The 23,180-nt window shown below is 49.9% G+C and overlaps 1 protein-coding gene across 22 annotated transcripts in view; it reads right to left on the bottom strand.

Annotated features, from left to right (window-relative positions):
- Positions 1-21,153, bottom strand: part of GRIN1 (glutamate ionotropic receptor NMDA type subunit 1) — a 47,747-nt gene extending 26,594 nt beyond the window's left edge. For 12 of the 22 annotated variants that reach the window (XR_008312850.1, XR_008312849.1, XR_008312852.1 and 9 more), the window contains exons 1-10: positions 20,428-21,152; positions 16,185-16,319; positions 15,318-15,494; positions 10,716-10,778; positions 9,663-9,763; positions 6,657-6,778; positions 4,963-5,137; positions 3,560-3,704; positions 2,738-2,821; positions 2,012-2,147 (exon numbers count right to left, since the gene is read on the bottom strand). Coding sequence is in view for 12 of the 22 variants with exons in the window: in XM_053282692.1 (XP_053138667.1) it covers positions 2,012-2,147; positions 2,738-2,821; positions 3,560-3,704; positions 4,963-5,137; positions 6,657-6,778; positions 9,663-9,763; positions 10,716-10,778; positions 15,318-15,494; positions 16,185-16,319; positions 20,428-20,685 (1,396 nt within the window). In the remaining 10 variants the exon portion in view is untranslated. Of the gene's footprint in view, positions 1-2,011; positions 2,148-2,737; positions 2,822-3,559; positions 3,705-4,962; positions 5,138-6,656; positions 6,779-9,662; positions 9,764-10,715; positions 10,779-15,317; positions 15,495-16,184; positions 16,320-20,427 lie in introns of all 22 variants that reach the window. The other 10 variants (XR_008312847.1, XR_008312848.1, XR_008312851.1 and 7 more) reach the window with 4 other exon arrangements.
- Between the last annotated feature and the right edge of the window lie 2,027 nt (positions 21,154-23,180).

Below are 23,180 nucleotides of genomic sequence, written 5' to 3'. Positions count from 1 at the left end.
ACACCACAAACTGGCACTGGATTATGGGATTTGTAATCTCTGGGTTTCCTGTGAAGGCCGTGCCTGCACTTTTGACCAAAGTGGCATTGAATCATAGGATTTGTGGTCTTAAAGAGGAGCATGCCTCAAGTTCACTCCTGTGCATCTATTACTGGAAGCCACACTGCAACATGAGATTTGGAATCAAGCACATGCCTGTGTCCTCCACTCTTCACATCAGTGTCAGCAAGAGAATGGGTCTGCTTCATGCCAGTGAGCAGCAGTACGGACTGGGTAAGTTTGTATTTCATATTTCTACGCATTTACTCTCCACCCTGTTTTCACCACTTCCTTCAATAAGGAGGTTATAGAACTCGGTTTGAACTGCCTTGATGCATAAGTGTGTGTGTGTGTGTGTGTGTGTGTGTGTGTGTGTGTACGCATGTGCATGCACAGGATACACAAACAGCCTTGTTTGTGGTTACCTGGGTATCCTACGTGCCCAAATGCACGCACATTTCTCAAACGACGTAAAGGCTTCTCAATCTGATTCAGCGGTTTATGACTTTCCTTATTGACGGTTCTAAGGGTTTGATCTGAGCAAACTTAGTGATTAAGCTACTTCCTTTGTAAGTTTGTTTGGAAGTTATAGAAGAACCCTTTTTGATCATATTTACTTTGCATGATGCCAGTACGGGCGAGGGAACTCCGCCTGTGCTCTCAACCGGCGTGCCTCTGTATCCAAGCAGTACCCTTCTGGGTTCAGACTCTGAACCCGGAAGGCTGCCGCTTGGATACAGACATAGACCTTTTGAAAGTATGCCCTTTTTAATCAATCAGTCAGCCTGGTCTTGGGCAGGAGAACACTCCTCCTGCATCCACACACTTCCATTGTGGTCTAAAGCAGGGGTGGGCATGATGGGAGTTGTAGTTTTATTTATTTATTTGTAGTTCAACGTCAGCTGGAGGTTTGCCCACCCCTGGTCTAAAGGGTGGTTCACGCTTGCTAGAGTTAAACTCATTTGCTCCCTGAAATCCCCCCTCAGAATTCCCCTTTGCAAGTGTCAGCTGTCAAATATTCCTGTAGTATCTTATCTGTGTTTATTTGTTTATTTATTATTCTATTTAACATGTTTTTATACTGCCCAAAGCTTACGACTATGTTGGACACCCAGTGATTCTCCATTCAGGTGTTTATTTACTTTGAGCGATAATCCTGCTTTTCTTTCCAGAGAACAGGAAAAGTGGCAGGCAGAAATTAGGGTGAAACATAGAACAATACCAGGCAAAATGATTAAGACTAATTTTAAAAGTCAAAATGACAAATGATCCTTCTTCCCTCCCTTTAAAAAAACACAAACCCCGAAAGCAGCGTAACAGAGGGAATAGTAAATAGAAGATTATTCTGTCGATAATCGAATTAGCAGTTGCCCAAAGGCCACTAAAGCTGGTTTTCCCCCCATATGGTGCAAGCGAAACCATTAAGCAGCCTGACAGGTATCCCTAGAAACCACACTCTGGTACCACACCACCACAAAGGCCCCGTCTCTATCTGGAGAAATCTAGCCCTGTCTCTCTGTCTTATTTGATATCAGACCGTTGATTTGGGACGGTATTACGGTAAAGCACTCTAGTGGTTAAGTTAATTCTTTTTTCTTTGCCCAGGTTTTCCTGCGGGTTGAGTAGCTGGGTTTAATTTTTTATTTGACAGTTCTGCTGGATTCATGGTCTGGTGAGAGTTGCTACTTTGATGATTTTATGAGGGTTTTGTGGTCTGTTTGCTTCTACTGTGCCGTCTCGTTCCTTGATAGCTCATGGCCCTGGGAGCTCAGGCTGAAGGGGTGACTATCAGATCTATCAAGTGAATAAACAAAAATGCCATCCCATTCAAAATGGGAATCCAGACCTTGATGGAATTTTGAATTCAACACTCCCCATGCAACTTTTGAGTGGCAGAACAGGGTCAATCTGGCGACATTTTCCATGGCTCAGCAAATATTCATGGTGAGGGGTTCACCACGCGAAGACATACCTGGCATGGTTTCGTTTGGACCAGTGCAAAGGACCTGCTGCACCAACCCCCCTGTGCTGTTGAGGAGGGGTTTGCATTTCCCATCTGCCAAGGTCGGCTTGACGTAGACAAACGGCTCCTGGTGAATTGTGACTATCTGTGGAAAGAGGGGCCAAAAAGCCTGTTGAGTTGCCTCTCTCAGAAAAGGTACTTTGAATCTAGCTCATGTGAGAAGCACATCTTTTGACCCAGAGGCCATTCCGCCAATTTCAGGTGGATCTGTGGCAGCTTACTGTGTAGGCATTCGTGAGAAAAAGAATATGCTCCAACTGGTCAGACTGTCTTGATTTCTGAGTGGTCTTGTTAAGCATTTGGGGTCTGTTCCACTTCACTAGTCTTTTTTAGTCTTTTTGCTCCAGCTCAGACACTGAGTTTTTAGAAAGTGGCTCAGTAGGTCAGAGGCTTTGAACCCGTTTGGGGATAGATTCCAGGCAGAAAAAGATCTCATTCTGTTGCTTGTGATAGAACTCTCTGGGAAATGAATACAGGAGGGGTTCTGAGGAGGAAGGAAGGAAGATAAAGGAGGGTGGGCCAGGCTGTGCATTTTGCACCCTGCAGTTATGAGGTTGATTCTTTACTACTGTGTTGTCCTAGAGTGGGTTTCTGGTGTTCCTCCCCGCTCTAAAGGTGGTAAACTGAAAGAACCCCCCACTTTGATAAACAGTGCCTCCTGCCTGTGGGCATTACCTTTAGTTTGGTCGACATTTCGTAGCCCTGTGGCGTCTCTGTTTCTCCTCCAGGCCAGATGATCTTGCGGTCATTGGGCAGGAACTGTGGAAGCACAGAGATTGGGTGTCTGTGTGTTATAAATCTACTCGTGGTTGACCCGGGTTGGGACCCTGCAACAGCTCACTGTTGTGACTACCCAACAGCCCACACTTGTTCTTTCCCCTCCTGTCATCCTGTATCCGTGGGATGCTTATCTTTCTATTCTGTTTTTGCACTGTGCCACGACAAAAACTCACGTGGGGCACCACCAAATCCAGCTTTGGGTTTTCGAAATCAAACACGTTTCTAGCCCTGAAGGCAAGGCAGACTTGAAATTGTGTGATGGAGACTGAAAAAACCAGGAGAGGTGAGGCAGGGTGATCAGGGGACAGGAATCCAGGGTCCCGTCCCTTTTTCTAGCTCAGTGGTAGAGCATCTGCTTTGCACGCAGAAGACCCCAGGTTCATTCTCTGGCAGCATCTCCAGCTACATCTGGGAAAGACTCTTCTCCACCCGAGAGACACTGCCAGTCCATTCAGGCAATACTGAACGAGAGGGGCCAGGGGTCTGACTTGGAACAAGGCAGTAGCGCTCTGTGTTCAGCCCAAGGCTGGCTGCAGCAGAATAGATGATGCAAAATAGGCCTGTGTGTGCAAATAGGTAGGGGGGAACAGGGTATAGGTGGCACTCCCCCTTCAAGAATTCTCAGGGTAACATTCTCAGTGATGCTCATGTCTTAGCAGCCAGAGATGTGCAAATAAGCTTTGGTATGTCCTTCACCTCTGCTGGGGACATACGTACGTGGCTACCATTGTAGACTCCAACTTGCACCAGTTTGTTGTTCTGCAGATTCATGACACTGTAGTTGGCATACTTCCTGTCCCCGTCCTCATTGAACTCCACCCTGCCAGTCACGCCGTCTGCATATTTGGTCTGCATCAGCACCCTAGAGAGAAGTTCCCTCGTTTAAATGCTGGCACCGATCACCACGTGTCAGCCCTCCAGATTTGTAGTTGCAAAATTCAGTGTTTGCTTGTTTGTTTAAAGCAAGCTGTCAAGAAGGGAGGCCTAGAGCCAAGCAGGTGGATCACAGGTGATTGTGCAGGTGATCCAGGAGGCGAGTAAAAAGGCAGGCAGATGCGCAGGCAAAAAAAGAAACAGATCAGTCTCATGATCCGTTCCTGAATGACAAGCAGCACAGACTGAGCAACCAGGCAAAAGACAGCCGCTTTAGAGGGAAAGATTGGGATCCTATTGGCTCTTGGTGTCACCTGATCTCTTCAGGGCTGGAAGCTGCAATACCACTCCTGGCCATTTACAGTGGTGGCACTGCAGTGCAACTCAGATCAGCCCAGCAAGCCCCTTCCACTTGCAAGCAGCTACAGTGGCACCTGAGCCCTACTTCCAGATTCAGTGGCTCAAGATCCTCATCACTTTATACAAGTTTCTTGACCTTATGACCGTGGAATTAAGCTATTCTGGAGAATTCTCAGGAGTGGGATGGAAGAGGCTGAGGCTTCAGTTATTGGTTAGTTCCTTGTCCCATCCCATTACTAATGGAGGCAGAATTAATTGTGCAGACCATGAGATGCTGAACTTGCATAGCCCAGTCGTCATGTATTGTGTACACCTTTGAGATGTCCTCTCATCATAGCTGTGGCTTTCCCAAGTTAAGAAGCCAGCATGGTACATGGCTGGAGTGCTGGGTTAGGACAGGGAAGTCCTGAGTTCGAATTCTCATTTGGCCACAAAGCTCCCTAGTAACGTTGAGCCCGTGATTCTCTCAACCTAAGCTAACTCACAGGAGCCCCAAGCTCCTGTAAAATGTAATAAATCAATAATTCAGGCCTCAGAACATGAGTGATCTTGGTGAAGATTTTGCAGTTGTTCTGATTGCTGAAGGGCTATGGTCAAAGATCTGGACTAGTTTTAAAATTAGTTTGTGTTTTCCTTGTGCCTGCCGCTCTCGGCCTTCTGCTCCTGCCTTCTACCCATTCTCTTTCCCAGTTTGCTTTCCTCTCGCAACTACCTCCTTCACCTCCTCCCCACACTCAGTCTCTCTCTAACCAGCAAGGGGGAACTGCCTGCCATTGGCTGCACTGCTCTGACATCAGAGCAGCACAGCCAATGGCAGGCCAGCAGAGTCCCTTTCTGGCTAGCCTCTGTAGAGTGACCCAGGTTCTGTGAGGGCGAAAATGAGTTACCTCTTGAACAAAGGCCCAGTCTTCCAGATGTTGGTGTTTCCCACGCAGCCCCTGGGCGGATCAGTAATGTTCTCCTTCTCGAACAAATCGTGCACCGCCTGAGCCACCACAGCCACCGCATCCCTGATGTGAGCAGACTCATTCTTCCCATTCATGAGCTGCAAACCAATCAGGCCTGGAACAAGGAGGACATCACCTAAGAAGACATTCCTGGTCTTCCTCACCCAACACTTTGTTTCTTTCAACTGCACAGGCAGTCTCAAGCCTGCAATGAAGGCAAGGGTGGCCCTTTCATGAGGCAAGGTGAGGCGGTCACCTCGGGAGGCAATTGACTGGGGTGCCAGGAAGGTGGCCAGATGCCGTCTGCCCACCCTCTGCCATCAAAGCAGCTCTTCGGGACCGATCCCACCCTGCAGACTTAGAAAGGTCTCCTTGCACTTTCTTTCATTTAGTGGTCATGGCTTCAGAACCATTAACTGGCCTGTCCTTCATGAGTTTATCTAACCCATCACCATATCTTGTGGCAGTGAATTCCACAAGTTAATGACACATTGTATGAAAATGCAGCTTCCATTGGCCTGTCTTAAACGGATGGCCTAGTAACTTCCTTTCCCTAAGGTGAGCCTGATTTCTCGTGAGATAAGAGGAGGAGAAAAACCTCTCTCTGTAACCATTTTATTGATTTAACTGGGGTATATTTGGCCTTTTCAGATAAAATGTTCCCACTCTCTCTGGCACCAGGAATGGTCCAGTTTCATTTGTCTGCAGCGTCACTGGGCCTCATGCATGCAAATAAATCCCCCATCAGCCTAGAGAGCCCACGAGGGCAGAGCTGATACCCAAGTGTGTAAAATGGTGCACTGCAAAATAGCAAGTAAAAGGGGGTAGAAGCAGAATACATAATTTTAATCACAGTAATAATAATAAACTACATTTGTTAGCCACCCCATAACAAATTGTTCTCCGGGTGGCTCACCACAGAGGTTTAAAACATACAATTAAAATACATAACAGGCTTGTACCTTCCATGGTTCTTAATTAGTTTTAATTGTTTTAATGCTGTAACCTGGTTTTCAGGGTTTTAATTGCTCTGATTGTTTACTTGCTTTTTATGATGTAATTGTTAATTGATGTTTATATTTATATTTCTGTTTTAATTGTTATTGGTTTTAATGGTTTCTGTTTTAATTGTAAACTGCCCTGAGCCATTTTGGAAGGGCGGTATAAAAATTGAATGAATGAATGAATGAATAAATCAATCATAATAGTCCCCCCCGCAAAAAAAAGGTGAAAAGAAAATACAAAATACAATACAAAGCAGTTTAAAAACTTATTTTAAAATTAGTTAAAAATCAAATCTGAAAATCAGAATTTAAAAGGCCTGGGTGAACAAAAGGCCTTTACCAGGCATCCAAAAGAACAAAGTGATGAAGTCAGGCGAACCTCACTGGGGAGGCTATTCCATAAACCACCGAAAAGGCCTTCTCCCTGGTAGCCCACCCGCCTCACCTCACTTGGCTGGGGCACTGGGAGGAGGGCCTCCGAAGACGGGCTTAAGGTTTGGGTTGGGACATATGGGGCAAGGCGCTCTCTCAGGTAACCCGGTCACAAGCCGTCTAGAATACATCAATCGGAAGTTTAACCCACAGAGCAACTGTGGGTGAACAATAACAGTTTGCCAGGGGGTCACGTACCTTCTGGGGCGTGGCGCAAGGCATTGCCCGAGATCTCTCTCTCCCCCACCAGCCACACATAGCCTGGGCCGGTCATGTTTTCTTTAGCTGCTGCTGTGTACACTGTTGTAGCATCATCCTCACTGGAAAAGAACAAAAGAGTACGCTCGAAGGATGTCTCTTGTCCTCCTCTGGGTCTTTGCCCCAGAGACACACTGGGCTAGAGTCCTTTGGGAAGAGGTGTAAGGAGAAACGTGTATGTCTCAGACCAGGGTCTGCAGCAGCTAAGTCAAGCTGGCTTAACTCCCTCTTCAAGTGGGGCAGCTCTCAGGGAGAGGCAATGACTTATTGGCTTGTTCCTTGCTGCTCTGCAGCGCCACCCAGATGATGGCCAGAGAGGGTATTGCAGGTTCTCCTCCCAACCAGCCCAGGTGATATGGGGAGCCAATAGGGGCCCCTGGTTACAATGAGTAGTCATACCAGACCCCTTTGCCTTGCCTCACCCACCTTTAGGAATCTGGCTGTCTGCCTGACCCGACTATATACCTGCCTCTGCCGCCTGTGATGCTGCCTGTTCTATCTATCTATCTATCTATCTATCTATCTATCTATCTATCTATCTATCTATCTATCTATCTATCACATTTTTATTCCGCCTTTTTGCCTTGACAAAGGCACCCAAAGCAGTTTTACAATATTAAAACAAGGAAATCACATACCTAGATCACATACCTAGAAATTAAAACCTAGAACCTGGCTGGTACCTGCTGCTTGTACCTGTGATCTGACTGAGCCCTGACACAAGGCATTGGTCAGACTGGGTGAATGGGACCCTTACGGTAGACAGAGAGGTTGATGCTTAGGTTGATGGAGACCCCAGAGTGACAGCAGCAAGCAAGGGAGGAGGAAAGGGTGCCCTCCGCTCATGAGGAAAAGCTTCCGTGTGCAAATCAAGAACTCATGCGGGTTGATTTTGCAAGCGGCTCAGTGGCAGGTCATGCACGTGTTTTATCCATAAGGTCACACACATCCACTTGTCTGGCTCAGGTTCTTTTCACGAGGGCAGGGATTCAGCATGGAAGGCCTCCAGTAGAAAACCACTGAGATAGAAACCAGCAATGAAATAAGCTTGCAAAAAGGAAAGAAAAGCCCGCTTAATCATTAATGCCAATGTACAGGGAGCTCTACATACTCTGCACAAGCAAAAAAGTAGATCTCTGTCCTCAAGGAGCTTACACTCCTAAGCTGGACAGGGAAAGAGGGAGGGAGGGAGGGAGAGAGTGAGCTTGAGCAGATGCAAGTACACGCTTCAACTTGGTTACAGCTCGAGATCAGGATGAAGCAGTGAAGCTGAAAGCACTTTGGAAAATGTTCGTTTGGAGAGGGGTTTGAAGGGAGAGAGAGAGAGAGAGATGCATCATGCAGGCTTTCTGGGAGGCAGTTCCAAGCATAAGGGGCAGCGAGGGAGCTTGTAGAGCAGCAGCTGAGGCTGGCAGCACAGGAGAGGGTCACAGGGAGCTTGTAATGGGAAATAAGGGCAGAAAGATAAGGTGGGACAAATGGAGGGGGGGAATTAACCCCTTTGTGGCTCAAGATAATTGCACCTGAATCTGACTGAGGGGGAGGGCTCTTTGGGAAATGGCTGTCGCTCAGAAGGAGAGCCCTTGCTTTGCCTGTAGAAGGACTCAAGTTCAATGCTTGGATTGAAAGCATCTCTTTTTTTCACACCTGGCTTTCAGTTCGCATCTCCTCCAGAATGGAGGGTGTGCTGCGTTCACATATCAGCCAAATTTACCCTAAAATCCCTGTGCGCTATCAAGGAGCACTTCACACACAATTGAGGTTTTTCATTGCATGTTAGAGTGTAGCCTAATCTATATCTTTTTTAAAAATCGACTTTTTGCATCAGTTTTTGGGGGCAACTGAACTTGCAGTAAAGCTTCACAGTAAACCCACAATAAAAGCTACAAGCAGGGTTTGAAAACCTACTTTGGAGAGGAGAGTCAGTCTTGTGGTAGCAAGCATGACTTGTCCCCCTAGCTAAGCAGGGTCTGCCCTGGTTGCATCTGAAAGGGAGGCTAGAAGTGTGAGCACTGGAAGAGATTCCCCTCAGGGGATGGAGCCACTCTGGGAAGAGCAGAAGGTTCCCAGTTCCCTCCCTGGCAGCATCTCCAAGAGAGGGCTGAGAGAGACTCCTGCCTGCAACCTGGGAGACGCCGATGCCAGTCTGTGAAGACAATACTGAGCTAGATAGACCAATGGTCTGACTCAGTATAAGGCCGCTTTCTATGTTCCTACTTCATATCTTTGGAGGAGAACTGGTCTTGTGGTAGCAAGCATGGCTTGTCCCCTTAGCTAAGCAGGGTCCACCCTGGTTGTAGATGAATGGGAGACTTGATGTGTGAGCACTGGAAGAGATTCCCCTCAGGGGATGGAGCCACTCTGGGAAGAGCAGAAGGTTCCCAGTTCCCTCCCTGGCAGCATCTCCAAGAGAGGGCTGAGAGAGATTCCTGCCTGCAATCTGGGAGAAGCCACTGCCAGTCTGGGTAGACAATACTGAGCTAGATGGACCCAGGGTCTGACTCAGCGTATCATGGCAGCATCCGATGTTCCTATCCCTTTCTCTCTCTGAAGCCCTCGAGAGCTTCTACCAGTGTCAGTGCAGAGCACTCTGAGCGAGATGGACCAAGGTTCTGACTCAGCGCAGGGCAACTTTCCTATACCTTAGTTTATTCGACAAAAAACTGGACCCCTGGCAAAATTACTGAACGGGCCTGCCAAGTGCTGGAACCAATGCACACCCCTCTTCAGAAGCAAACAAAAAAGGCAGGATAAACAAAGAAACGTAAGGAGGAAACAAGAGCAAACGGGAATGAAAAAAGGGGACCACTGGAGTACTTGGGGTAGTTGTGTGGGACCATCTGCTGCTGACCTTGCTGCTGCAAGCCGTGCTTTGGACCTGCAAATATGAAAGGGGGAACATTGGGCCGACTCACCAGGGCCTCGGACACAGGACTGGGGGCTTACCTGGCAGAGAGGATGATGACGCGGGCCTCCAGTTCCTTTGCCTCCAACAGCAGCGAAGTCACGTTTTTTGTTCCAGGCTCAAACTGCAGCACTTTCTCAGCCTGCAATGTGTGTGAGCAAAGTGGGTTAGTGGGGTAGCTGAGCGGCTTCAGGCGAGAACCATGCGATCTAGGAAAGAGAGCTCCTTAAACTCTTTCAAAGCACTGCTAAGTATGGAAAGGAAGGGTAGCCAGGGAGGGGTTTTTGCTTTTCGTTTCTCTTTTTTTCTTTCTTTTCATTTTCTCTTAGGGTTTTTTTTTTTTTTTTTTTTTTGCCCCCTTGCTTTTGTTATTTTTTTCCTCTAAATCCTTTTGTTTTTTAAAAAAATATATATATTTTGCACTGTGCATGCAAACCGAAGTCACTCAAGACCCAAAGGAGAGGCGAGGCGTGCATTTGTACGGGAAAGAGAAAAAAAGGCAGGTATCGTATATAGACTTATTTATATTTGCAATGCAATTGAAAACTCAAACGAGTGTTGTTTTTCAGAAAAAGAAAAAGAAAGGAAAAGAACACGGGAACTGAAAAAATTAAAAAAAAATGGGGAAAAATTCACAAGGTTCACCTCTGGGGAGGGGGGAATCAAAGTGAGCGTTTCACACCAAGGAACCGTTTCCTTTCAGGGCGGGAAGGGAGGGGAAGGAAAAGGACAGCAGGAAGGGATTGGTTCAATTGTCCAAGAAAGAAAGAAAAAAAACTTGCAAGTTAATTATTGCTTCACATGCATGTCTCCAAATGAAACATTTCCAGGGTCAGCTTGCTACGTTTCCATTCTCAAGGTCAAACCAAACTTATCTCAACATAAAAGAACGTGCTACCAAAAACATGGAATTTGCTCGCTTGCTTGTACACACACACATATATATATATAGATATATATTTTGATTTTTTAAAATTGTTTTTTTATTATTATTATTATTTTTATTTTTTATTTTATTTTTTTGGTGCCTGTGGCTATTTCATCATTTTGCTAGTTAGGTTCGTGGGCGGCGTGCATTGTCCATGCAAATATACCTTGGGTCCTCGCTTGTTGTCATAGGATAGTTGTTCGAGGTTTTCATAGTTCCTTTTTTTACTCTGATGAATAATGTGCACAGAAAAAATATGTAGACACAGAAGAATATTATAAACAGTTGAAAAAAATGACGTGTAGTAAAGCAACCCAATATCCAACTCCTCCTCTTCACTGTTCATGAAAAGGGGGCTTTATAACACTGGAGCACGCAAAACCCATGACTGGCGGAGAGGGGGAGAGATTCCTGTCGTAGCCGGGCAGAAGAGCTTTAGAAGGTCAGCAACTGTGGCAACCCTAATGCTGAACCCCGCGCCCCTGGGGACATTGCAGAACTTAGGGAGGGGTTTTTTTTAGGCGCACCTTTTGCCTGCTGTCTAGTTTTCTGTGTCGATACAGGGGGGCTTTCTTTTTTTGTAGGGAGCATTCGGATGTCCTTCCCCCCCCCCGCCTTCTGCAGTCTGGATGGTGCTCTCTCCAAGGACAGCTGTGTATCACATGAGCCTTTCACAAGTGTAGATCAGCTGCTTTTTTGTCCTACCAGATGTGTCTGGAAAAGTGTCTTGACTGTGTGCTTGGGGGGTGGGGGGCTTGTTAATAGTAGGCTGGGAGAACTTTGTAGAAAGAGGTGTGTGACAGATCCATCCAAACCTCAGAGGAGCCCTGCTGGGTCAGACCAAAGGGCCATCTGGTCCCATGTCCCATAGTGGCAAACCACATCCCTTGTTGCTTTCTGGCCTGATGTTGCTAAACATAGGGATCGTTGGAATGAACGGGGTCCATTTGTTTTGATTTTTCATTTGTTACAAAACAAACGTACGTCCCAGTGTCTGTGGACCTCGGCTTGTATCCACCACAGATTGCCTCTCCAATGTGGTTGAGTTCTTTAAAAAGAAAGCCGCCCCCCCCTCCCGGGTCTTGATCCTGACTCAAAGAATGCTTGCCTGTTGCATAGTGATGTTTTGCAGCGACTGAAATAATCAGAGAAACTCAAGGACACAACACAGCTCAGCCAACACGCTGCTGCTGCTGTAGCTATATGCTGTAAGGTTTTAGAGCTGTTGTCGAGTGGCAGTTAAGAGCCTGAGCCATGAGCCAGTGTCAGGTTGGCCATGAACTCACAGAGGGGCAATAGGCATATTCTCTCTCTCTCTCTCTCTCTCTCTCTCTCTCTCTCTCTCTCTCTCTCTCGTTCGTACTCGGCCCCCTTCTCCTTCTGGGTCAGACAGAAGAAGCAGAAATAACATTACCGGCCTGCCTTATAGGATTGTTCTGAGGATGTGAAATGCTTTGAGCTCTGCGAAAGTGCTGTGTAAAATCCGTTATATTATGATTAGGATTGAATCATGATTATTGAGCAAGGAAAACTGAAACCCATTACTTGATTGGTGAAAAACAGCCAGCTCTTGGGCTGCAGATAATCTTTCTTCTTCTTGATGATGATGATGATTGATAGTTATTGATTCAAATATTAAGACCATCGGGAGAGGTCTGGTTGTAGTCACCACCAGTGTTCCTTCTAACAGGGATTCCCAGATGTTGTGGACTACAACTCCCAGAATCCCCAGCTGCAATGGCTTTTGCTTGGGGATTATGGGAGTTGTAGTCAACAACATCTGGGAATTTCTGTGGGAGGGGGCACTGGTTACCACTGGCTCATTTGGTGGCAACCCAAAGTTGGACCTTCTCTAGGGTTGCCCCAGGACTCTGGAATACACTCACAAATGAAATCAGAACCTCCCCATCCCAGGCTGCTATTAAGCATTTCTTGAAAATGCACCTATTGCATCTGGCTTTTAGTTTATAATATTTTAAAGTTTTATTAATGGCAATTTTACTTTGTTTTACTTTGTTTTATATGATTTAAGGTTTTGATTGTTATATTTTAATTTGTAAACCTCCTTTTATATGGGATGGTGTATAAATATGAGAAACATAAATATTTATTTCTGTGGCAGAGCTTTTTGAGCCAATCCTGTTCAGTTGCCAATAGTGCACTTCCCATTTAAGGTGTTTTTTTGGTCGGGCTGCAGGGGATTCACCTCTGCCCTGGCTGTGAATGCAGAGCAGCTCCTAAAGAGAGGCAGGCTGGCCCTTTATTGCTGCCTTCCTGCTCTGACCTCCTAATAAAGTTTGTAGGAGGTTTTGTGTTAGGAGCTTTCCCAAGGAGATTAGGGCAGATGGGATACTCCAACGCAAAAAGTGGATTTTTTAAAACCCTGGACATAAATTGGACTAGGGTCCAATACTCGGGGGGGGAACCTGAATCGTGTGTGGAGTGCACTCTGAGATGTTACACAGACTTCGGAGTAAATCTGGCCTATATGTGAACACACACCCTCCATTCCGGTGGAGATGTGAGCTAAAAACCCCATCTGGGAAGGCTCCCGGAGTTAAATGGAGGATGGCAGGTCTCTTGCTTGGATGCTCCCCATTTAAGTCTCCCTAAACATAGAAAACTAACATTTTGCCTGGTACATGCAGGGAGGGCTTGCCTTTTGCTTTATGCCTCCAGGGAGGGCTTGCTTTCCTCATAGAGAAGCATCCAGAAATGGAAAAAACCCTCCCCACTCATCTGCAGTCTGAATCTGCAATCTGAAACCCCTCCCCACACATCTGCAGGGAGGGGGAGCTGTCCATCATCACGGGATTCTTTTGCATGTGTAAACGGACTCTCTTCCTACCCAATATGTCTGGGAAACCATGTTGGCGGTGTGTGAATAGAAACAAGACCTAACTTCGGAATAGTAGGTTGGAGAGCTTAGTCGAAAGTGGGTATCGCATATCTATAAGAAGAGCAGAAAAGATGGCCCTGGGCCCTCAGACCATGCCCAAGATGTCCTGAAGCCGGCTGCGATGAAGGCAATAGCCCTCTCCCATACGCCCACTGTTTCTCCCCAGTAATTAGTATTTGTGTCTGAACCTGGAGGTGGTTCCTACATAGTGAACTCCATCACTTAATTATGCCCTGCATGGAGACACCCTTTCGTTGCTCTGTCCTGATCTACTGCTGCCTAGCAGTTTTGTCCCTGACATCTAATATTGTGAGAGTGAGAGAGAGGCTCCTTTCTCATCTTTCTCCACACCCATGCAGTCATTTGCCCTTGCCTAAGAACATAAGAACAGCCCTGCTGGATCAGGCCCAAGGCCCATCTAGTCCAGCCTCCTGTTTCACACAGTGGCCCACCAGATGCTGCTGGAAGCCAAAGGCAGGAGTTGAGGGTGTGCCCTCTCTCCTGCCATTACTCCCCTGCAACTGGTACTCAGAGGCATCCTGCCTTGGAGGCTGGAGGTGGCCCACAGCCCTCCGACTATAGCCGTTGATAGACCTCTCCTCCATGAAGTCATCCAAACCCCTCTTAAAGCCATCCAGGTTGTTGGCTGTCACCACATCCTGTGGCAGAGAGTTCCACAAGTGGATCACGAGTTGTGTGAAAAAGTACTTCCCTTTGTTGGTCCTAGACCTCCTGGCCATCAATTTCACGGAGTGGCCCCTGGTTCTAGTGTGGTGTGAGAGGGAAAAGAAGCTCTTTCTCTCCACTTTCTCCACACCATGCATGATTTTATAGACCTCTATCATGTCTCCCTGCAGTGGTGCAAAGCCCCTTTGCTGACCAGTGTAACAAAATGCCATTGCACTAATAAAACCATGGCTCTTTTAGGCTTTGTCATGGGGATGTGCTCTTTCTGGTTCTCAACTTGGATCAAATAAATGTTGGAAAGCAGGGTGTCGGGAGTGCAGGAGATACACGTCCCAAATAGATTGGGACTGGAGGTCAGGAGGCACTTCAGTGGGAGAGCTCCAAGAGGTGGCCTGGGCAGAACTGGGGAGGCAGAGGGAGGGAGGGAGAGAGAGAGAGAGAGAGAGAGAGAGAGAGAGAGAGAGAGAAGGGAATATGTAAGGGAAATGGGGAATGCAGATATTTGAAAGATATTTGATATCTGAGGCCAGAATCTGGCTGTTGCTCTTGCGAAGACCCAGCCAGAAGTATGATCACTAAGCCAAGCCAGGAAAAACCAGTGGGCTCCCTACATGAACAGTGCTACGCTGATACTTGGAGTTTAATACAGCTGTTCAATCCTAGGATGTTAGGGATGCATGGGACCTTGGAGGAGGCCTTCTAGTCTAACCCACTTGAGGCTAGAGTAGGGTAGTCTTGGGTTGTGCTCGCCATGGGTCAGGACTAGGGAAGCCCCTGATCCAAGTTCTGATCGGTCACTCCTGAGAGCAGGGCTTTTAGCCACCTGTTTGGGTTGCCCTTCTTTGGTGCGGAGGGATGGGCTTTTGCAGTGCTCCAGGTTATTTTTCCCTTCATTTCACAGTTGTTGTTGCTGCTTTTTTGGTTTGTTTGGTTTTTTTTTTTAAATGTAGGAGATTTTCGACCATGGCAAAGCAAGTGAAATGAGTAAGAGTACAAACTTTTGTCAGGTACTACTCAAGAGACACTGTTGATGCTTAAAGCATAATGTTAGTCATGTTAACAATGGGAAGAAAGAAGGTGTTTTACATACAGAAATCTACGTACATACAACAAGCCTGAAGAGACTTTAAGAGATTTCGCCGTATCAACATTTTTGCACGGCGCGGTGGGTTGGATACTGACCTTGGATTCTTTCTCTTCCAAGAGGGTCTCCAGCTTCTTTTGGGCAGCCCGGCCCTCGTGGTCATCGCTGACGATGAGGATGATGTGGTTCCATTTGTAGAAACGCATCATTTCAAACCACACATTGGACTGGTGAGAGTAAGGAGGGACAGTGCGCAGGAAGGACAAGTGGATACTCTGGAGGAGAAGAGCAGGTGGGATAGCATGAGCCGGGAGCGGGACCCCTTGGGGCTTCCCTCTTCATTTCATTTTTGATCACACCCTTCCTCCAAGGAGCTCGAGGGAACTCTTACGGGGCACCCTTACTCCCTGATGCTGCCTGCGGATTCTTTTCATGCTTTGGCTTTAAGAACCCAAGAACAGCCCTGCGGGATCAGGCCCAAGGCCCTGACAACTAGCCAGGCTAGTAGCCGTAGCCCCTCTCCTCCATGGAATTGTCTACGGCCATTTGATCGCCCTTGCCAGCGCTGCTACTATTTATACACCACTTTTCAACATGCTCAAAGTGGTTTATGTAGAAGAATAAATAAGTCAGTTCCCTGTCTCCCAAAGGGAATCCACCATCTAAAAAGAAACGCGAGGCAGCCACAGCCACTGGGAAGGATGCTAGGCTGGGGTGGATAGGAACACGTGCCCTCCCCCTGCTAAACAGAAGAGAGTCAGCACTTCAGAATAAGGTGCCTCTTTGCACAGTTAGCATACTAAACAATAATGCCCCTTATTATTCTCTCATCTCCATTTCCTTTCTTCACTTCCTTCCATTGTACTCTGTAAGCTCCCTGGGGCTGAGACCCTGTCATATATTTTGGGTTCTATAAAGGGCCGTGGCCCTTGATATGCAAACCATCACCACTGTCAGTGACTTACCTTGTCTGAATAGATGGACAAGCGTGTTGTCAACCCAATGACAGGAATCCTATAGAATCCAGCGGTGTATGACACGGGCGTCGGAGTCAGGTGGTCGTTGGGGGCCGGTGGATGGCTGACTAGGATGGCATAGACCTGTCGGAGAGAGGGGGCCCACATTAAGTCACCGGCCTTTGGGGGACAGGTTTTGGACAGGTTCAGTTAATTAATTCACTTCTGTATGTAAACCGCTTTGGGGACTTTGGCTGAAAAGCCGCATATGGACATTTGTCGTATTCGTATATAAGTGCTTAGCACAAGACCAGCCGTGGCAGAGGAGTTTATGTTTTTCATTGGCAGCATCAAGCTGTGTGTCTTCACTTTTAAGCATAAGGCCCACTTTTCAGCTGGGGAATACTGAGGCTCATAGAGAGGCAACCTGCCCCCGGACAAGAGGCCAGGCCCTGCGAGGCCTGTGGCCTTTTTGGCACTGCCGTTGCCGAGCGATTGGGAGTCAAAGCCCCTTGCTGATCTGCTGTAGATCCACCCAGAGGGATACCAGGAGATCCTGACAGCGTGTGCCCACCCCCCTGCCTTGCAAAGGAATTGGCCTTCCCGAACGCCTCTTGTCCTTGTCAATGCACGTTAATCTCTCTGGTGCATTTGCAGGGTCAACAGAAACCTCTGCTGAACAGGCACGCTAGATAATGTGATTTATTTAACCGCACATTTAATACGCAAGTGTAATTTCCCTCCAAGGACTATTTCAGATGAAATGGCCTGTCGAGATGCTGGGCAAGACAGAGAGGTGGGGGCAGAAGTGAAAATGCACAGATATACAGTGTACACGCCCTCTTCCCTCATGCCAGAGGGTAACCCTGGGAAATAATTTAGCCTCAGTCCAGAGAATGTTAGTCTCCCCGTTCCCTGCTGAAATCAATGGGGCTGGAATGGGTTGTGGTTGACATGCCCTATTGATTTCAACAGCACCACGGCACAACCTGCTTCTTGTTTGCATTGGGGATGTTGTGCAGAATTCGCAGCTCTCGCCCCAGTCCCTTATGTTCCTGGTGAGGCAGAATGCAGCATTTCCTGGCACAGAATGTGGCGACGAATCTTTCAGCAGGGCTCCTCAATGAGGTTTGGAATCACCCTTGAATGTATGAAGCTGCCACATACTGAGTCAGAGCCTTGGTCCATCTAGCTCAGTCTGGTCTGCACTGACTGGCAGCAGTTCTCAGAGTTTCCCAGCCCTACCTGGAGAGTGATTGATTGATTGATTGATTGATTGATTGAATTTTTCTTATACTCCACCTCCTCCAAAGCCTCTAGGCAGTGATGCTGCCAAGGAATGAACCTGGAACCTTCTGCATGCAAAGCAGATGCTCCACCACAGAGCTATAGCCCCATGCTCAAAGGTGGCATTCATGGGCCTTCAACAAGGTGGCTGTATCGTGTGTCCTTAGACCATTCTCTGCAGCATGCAACTGTCTGTAGAACAGACAGAGGTGCAATTCAGGAACCCCAACAATAGAAGCAATGCCACCGTCAATGAGTAATTAGCCCCCCCCCCCAAAATCCTATTTTTGGTTCTTCCGCCATCTGATCTTCTCTTGGCCCAATTTAATAGCACAGAACACTGTCTTCTCTACCCACGCCCCTTCCAGATTCTTCACTCCATCTGCGGTATCATTCTCTCCCGCTCTATGGTTAGTCATGACACCTCAGGAGAAATTGTGTGTTCAGAGGCAGCACCATCTGCGCCCCCCCCAACCCACCACCATGTCATGTGGGGGAAATAACACAGGTTGGCCATCCAGGGCCGGATTTCTGGGCAGACAAGCCCCGCTGAGCAATGAGCCTCGGGACTGGTAGGCAGTGGGCATCTGTTGTTCGTAAATTTTAAAAAGCTTCTATAAGATTTGGGGAAACGGTTTTGCTTTTCTCCGTTTTCGATGTGGCTTGGATTTATACAGATTTCTACAAACAGCCCCCTTGTCAGGGATGGTTTAGTGGTTTCTTGCCAAGCAGGGGGTTGGGCCAAGACCTCCAAGGTCCCTTCTCTCTGTGATTCTACGGGCAAAGTGATTGTTGTATGCAAGAGGGGGAAATCGTGCATGTGGGCTGTGCCCCAAAGCTGTGAAAGCAGCCGCTAATACACGATACATTCTGGTGTTCAGCCATAGAAAAAGGGAGAGGGGCGCCCAAGAAGCATCTCCCCAGGGCATTGTTTGGTCCAGGGCTGGCCCGACAGGCATCCCCTTGATGCCTTTTCTTGTGGCCCGGTGGCTAGCTGACCATTGGAGGACGTAGGATGCTGCACTTGAGATATCTGGGTTGGCCCTTCCAGAGGTGTGGTTCTGTTCTTATGTTTCAAGGCCGGGGTTCTCAGCTTGGGGTCCCCAGTTGTTCCTCGACTACAAGTCTCCCGTCATTCCTGGCTGCCTTGGCCAAAGAAGACGCCAACCTGGGCGCTGTAATCTGGCAACATCTGGGGAACCAAGGGTGAGAACCCCTGTTTCTAGGGATAGGGTTGGTTGGATGGCGGTGAAAGATTCGTGGCCACACTTTGAGCTAGAAGCAAAGATTCACTAAGGTCTAAGCCGGCGTCAAGTTCCTAGCCCCTATGGTGTGAGAAGCAAAACTGCTAACATTTTGAATGGCATGGCAGGGACGGCGGGTATGGCGCGGATGCCGAGGTGGTGCTTTGTAGCCCTCCCCCCATCCGCGCTATGGTGTGATCTGTGGGTGGATGATTTTCGCCCCCCATCTCTCTGGTAGGTTTTTGCAACACGTGGGGGGGGGGGTGGAGAGGGATCGTGCGCGTTGCCTGTGCCTCCTCTGAGGGCCCCTCCGCGTGTGAGCGCGCTAGGATGTGTGCGCGGCGAGCGAGTGGATATTCCATCCTGCGGCAACGTGGACGCGGCGAGGGAAAGCAAAGCGCGCCAAGCCCGGCTCCGCCGGAGATCTCCAGGACGCGCCGACGCGCCTTTGTGTCACACAAATTGTGGGTCTCGTTCAGGGTCCTGGCCGGCCATTTCTTGCCTGCCCAGCCAGCCCCGGGCTTGGGAAGGCAGAGCGGAGAGGGCGCAGTCAGCAAGACCCACATTTCGCTCCGGAGCCATCGCTCCTGGTCCTGCGGCTGGCTGCGTCCCGCTTCTTGCCCAGACCGAGCTGCGCGCTCCTTTTCCTTTCCGGGACGTGCTTGCGGTGCCTTTCCCAATGGCGCGTCCACACACACAGTGGCGCGCGCGGCGTCCTGTTAATTCGGATTAAGCGCTATGCTGCCCGCCCGCTGTTTCTGCGTTCTTGCCGCTGGCGTGTTGGTTCCTCCGACAAGCATAAACAAGCAGGCGCGGAGCCGGAGGGAGCGGAAGCCAAACCCGACACCCCACCCTGCCCTTAATGGAGTGTGGACAGAGGAGGGCTGGACGCGTGTCCAGAATTGGCTAAATCACCTCTGCGCTCCGCTGAGGCGCAGTAACCACAGGAGGACCCCCCACCCACCCACCCTTGAGTGGGAATACGCATGTAGACACGGGTCAGGCACGAAGGACGCAGAAAACGTCCATGCACACGTGCATGAAAGGGGGCGCACGGTCAACAGACACGCGTCCGGCAGCAATGGCGGGAGGGAGGGAGGGAGGTGAGGGGGTGTCTGCTACCCTCTCTTGCTTCTCCAAGCCCAGCTCTTCGTCGGGCTTCTTCGCCGGCTGACACTGACGAGCAATGGGGTAGAGTTGACCTGTGGGGAGACGGTGCTGGTGGTGGCTGGCCGGGGTTCCCCGCCTGGCTACTGGCCCGGTGCCGAGGGATGCCTGGCTGGATGATGGACCAGGAGGGGCTGGGGTTGGGTTGGGGAGACTGGTCGGCGAGCGCTGGTGTGGACCCGGCGAGCGGACAGACAGGCACAGACGGAGGAGGGGACCCACCCCGGGGTGGCCAGAGCCAGCTCCGTCGAAGAAGCCAAGAGAAGGAGGGAGGGAGGGAGGGAGAGATGGATCCGCGCATAGACGGAGGGAGGGAGGGATAGAGAAGAAGGGTTTGGAGAGGTGGTGGATGCGGGGATGGAGAAAGGGAGGGAAGAGATCTGGCTGGCAGGCAGGCAGGAGGGAGAGCTGTTGGGGCGGAGGGGAGATGGCCGAGTGGGAAGGTGGAAGGCAGGCTGGGAAAATGGAGGGAGAGATGGCTGGATCATGGGAAGGTGGAAGGCAGGCTGCGGGCGGTCTGGAGGCGCCAGGGGGCGGCGGGGGGGGGGGGGTACCTGGCTGGAGATGAGGTCCTCGCAGACGGAGAGGGCCATCTGGATGGCGTTGGGCTTGTGCGTGACCGAGGTGGCGTTGAGCTGGATCTTCCAGGTGCCGTGGCGCTTGTTGGCCTGGTTGATGGCCTCGCGGAAGACCTGCTCATGCTTCTTGGTGCTCAGCACCGCGCCGATGTTGACGATCTTGGGCTCGCAGCCGGCGCGGGCGAAGGAGAAGGAGACCAGCACCCCGAGCAGCAGCAGCCGCATGGCGCTCATGGACTCGCCCGCTCAGCGGCAGCAGCGGCAGCCCCAGCCCCAGCCCCAGCCCCAGCCGCCCATTGCCCACGCCGGGGCCGGCCGCGGCGCTGTCCTCGGTGCTGAAGTCCCCCGGCGGGCTTCAGTGGCGGCGGCAGGAGCGCCCTGCAAGACAGAGAGAGGCGCGAGCCAGCCAGCCAGCCCGCCTCAGCAGCCCCCGCGTGCGCGCACCGCCAGCCTGCCTGCCAATGCGGCAGCGCTTCGTCTCCGGGCGGGGGCGGCGGCTGAGCTGGTGGTTGGGGGGGGGGAGAAAAGGGCCCTGGAGTGGGGGGTGGGCGAGGGAGTGGCGGGCGAAACCCAACCCCAGCTCCAGACAAATCCCCTCGCTGGAATTCCAGGGAGGTGATGGGGAGGGGGTGTCAGAGCTGCAGAAAGACCCCAGGTCACCCTTGGTGGGGAGAGCAACGGCCCCCAGCTGCCCCTTGTGAAGCCCCCTTCCTCCCTCCCTCCCTCCCTCCCCAGGAGGAGAGAGTCCGCCCCCCCTCCAAAAGCAGATTAAATCAAGCGCCTGTTTCCTTGCTTGCTGCCCTTCCTCCCTCCTCCGAGGACGCCTCCCCAGCTCTCAGCCTTCCCCAGCCCACCCAGCAGCGATGCTGGCAGGTGATTGCGGGGAGGGGGGGAGATGCAGCAACCGCCGCTGGATTGGGAGTGCCCCCCCCCCCACAGCCCAAAAGGAGAGATGGATCCAGAGAGGAGGAGGAGGAGGAGGAAAGAAGGGGGAGAGATGGAGAAAGAGGAGATGGAGAGATGGATGGAGAAGCAGAGAGTGAATGGGTGGGTGGATGGACAGAGAGTGGACCAGGGAAGCCAGAGGAGAAGGCTAGCGAGGGAGGGAGGGAGGGAGGGAGGGGTGGATGGACAGCAAGACAGGGTGGGGGAGAGGGATTGCACCAGGATAGGAGGGGGAGGGGGGAGGAAAGCAGAGAATTGGAGAGGAAATGTCCCTCTGGACCAGCGCAGGGGAATCTTTGGGGCAGGGTGAAGAGGGAGAGAGAGGGGTGGGGGTGGGCATGCATGGCTGGATCTGGACGCCATGCCTTCTGGAGACGGTGTCTCTAGCAGTGCAGTCAGAGAGACCTGCCAACTGAACCGAGGGGAGGCAGGCTCCTCTGAGGAGGAGAAGAAGAAGAGCAAGTGGGAATGGTAGCTCTGAAGGCTGCCATGATCCTGCACGGAGGGAGAAAACCCCAATGATCTCAAGGGGCCTTGCTTGAGAGCCACAGGCGGTGTCCCTTGGGGTGGCCACCCCCCAGGCTCTCCAGCTGTAGCTCCCATCACTCGCCCCCAGACAGAATTTACTCCAGCAAGAATAAGAATAGGAGAGCTGGTCTTGTGGTAGCAAGCGTCTTCTTAGCTAAACAGGGTCCACCCTGGTTGCCTATGAATGGGAGGCTAGAAGTGTGAGCACTGCAAGATATTCCCCTTTAGGGGATGGAGCCTCTCTGGGAAGAGCATCTAGGTTCCAAGTCCCCTCCCTGGCAGCATCTCCAAGAGAGGGCTGAGAGAGACTCCTGCCTGCAACCTCGGAGAAGCTGCTGCCAGTCTGTGAAGACAATACTGAGCTAGATAGACCAGTGGTCTGACTCAGTATATGGCAGCTTCCTATGTCTATAACAGCTGGAGGACCGGAGGGGGGGAGCACCCCTGCTTTAGCCAATCAGACTACAAACTGATGTATTGATTATACATTTCTCCATAAAACCTACAAATTGTTAAAAGGCACACAAGGTGAAGTACAATAAAAATAGAAGAAGTTGTAAACACAACACAAGCAAAATTACATAATAAATACATAAATAAAATAAACAGAAGCAAGATTACATGCATGTTCTTTTTCAGGATCCTGAGTTAAAGTTCTAGTTTTCTTAACTACGGAAACATAACATTAACAAAAAATCTGAACAGCCAATACTCTTTGTTTATAGAAAGGAAATTCATCCATGGAGCAGGGAAATGTTCTAGTCCTCAATGTGTATGGATATTTTCAGGCCAACTAGTTCGGTTCTCCCAGTCAGCAGTGATTTAAAAATTTGTTTTCACAGAGAACTGAAGGCAGCTTGAAAGAGGAGCTGAGGTTTGTAGCACAGAGATTAACCAAACCTACCATGCTCACCTCTTGCAAAATAGGCCTTGCAGGTTTTCACGTGATTTCAAACAACCTGCCAGACCTGTGTGACCAAAAGCAAAAAGCGGGATAAAAGAAATGTGTTATGTGTTCCCTGTGGGCAGCGAAGCCCAGCCTGTAATCAGGACTTAGCCAAGTGACTCAAAGCCCTCTTCAGCTCAGCCCGGAAGGAGGGAATGTACAGTACCAGCTTCTGCAAATGGCAGGCCGTTTGAGATCTCGGGACTGGCCAGGTCTGGTATCAATATCGGGAGCCTGGCCTGGTCCGCGAAGCAGGACCTTCCGCCTGCTGTTCTTTCAGCCCTGGTTCACGGAGAGCTGGTCTTTTGGT

This window comes from Hemicordylus capensis, chromosome 17 (assembly GCF_027244095.1).
Source record: "Hemicordylus capensis ecotype Gifberg chromosome 17, rHemCap1.1.pri, whole genome shotgun sequence".
In the NCBI taxonomy this organism is placed as follows: Eukaryota; Metazoa; Chordata; class Lepidosauria; order Squamata; family Cordylidae; genus Hemicordylus; species Hemicordylus capensis.
The sequence above is the reverse complement of the archived record's forward strand: the minus strand, read 5'-3'. Positions and strand labels throughout refer to the sequence as shown.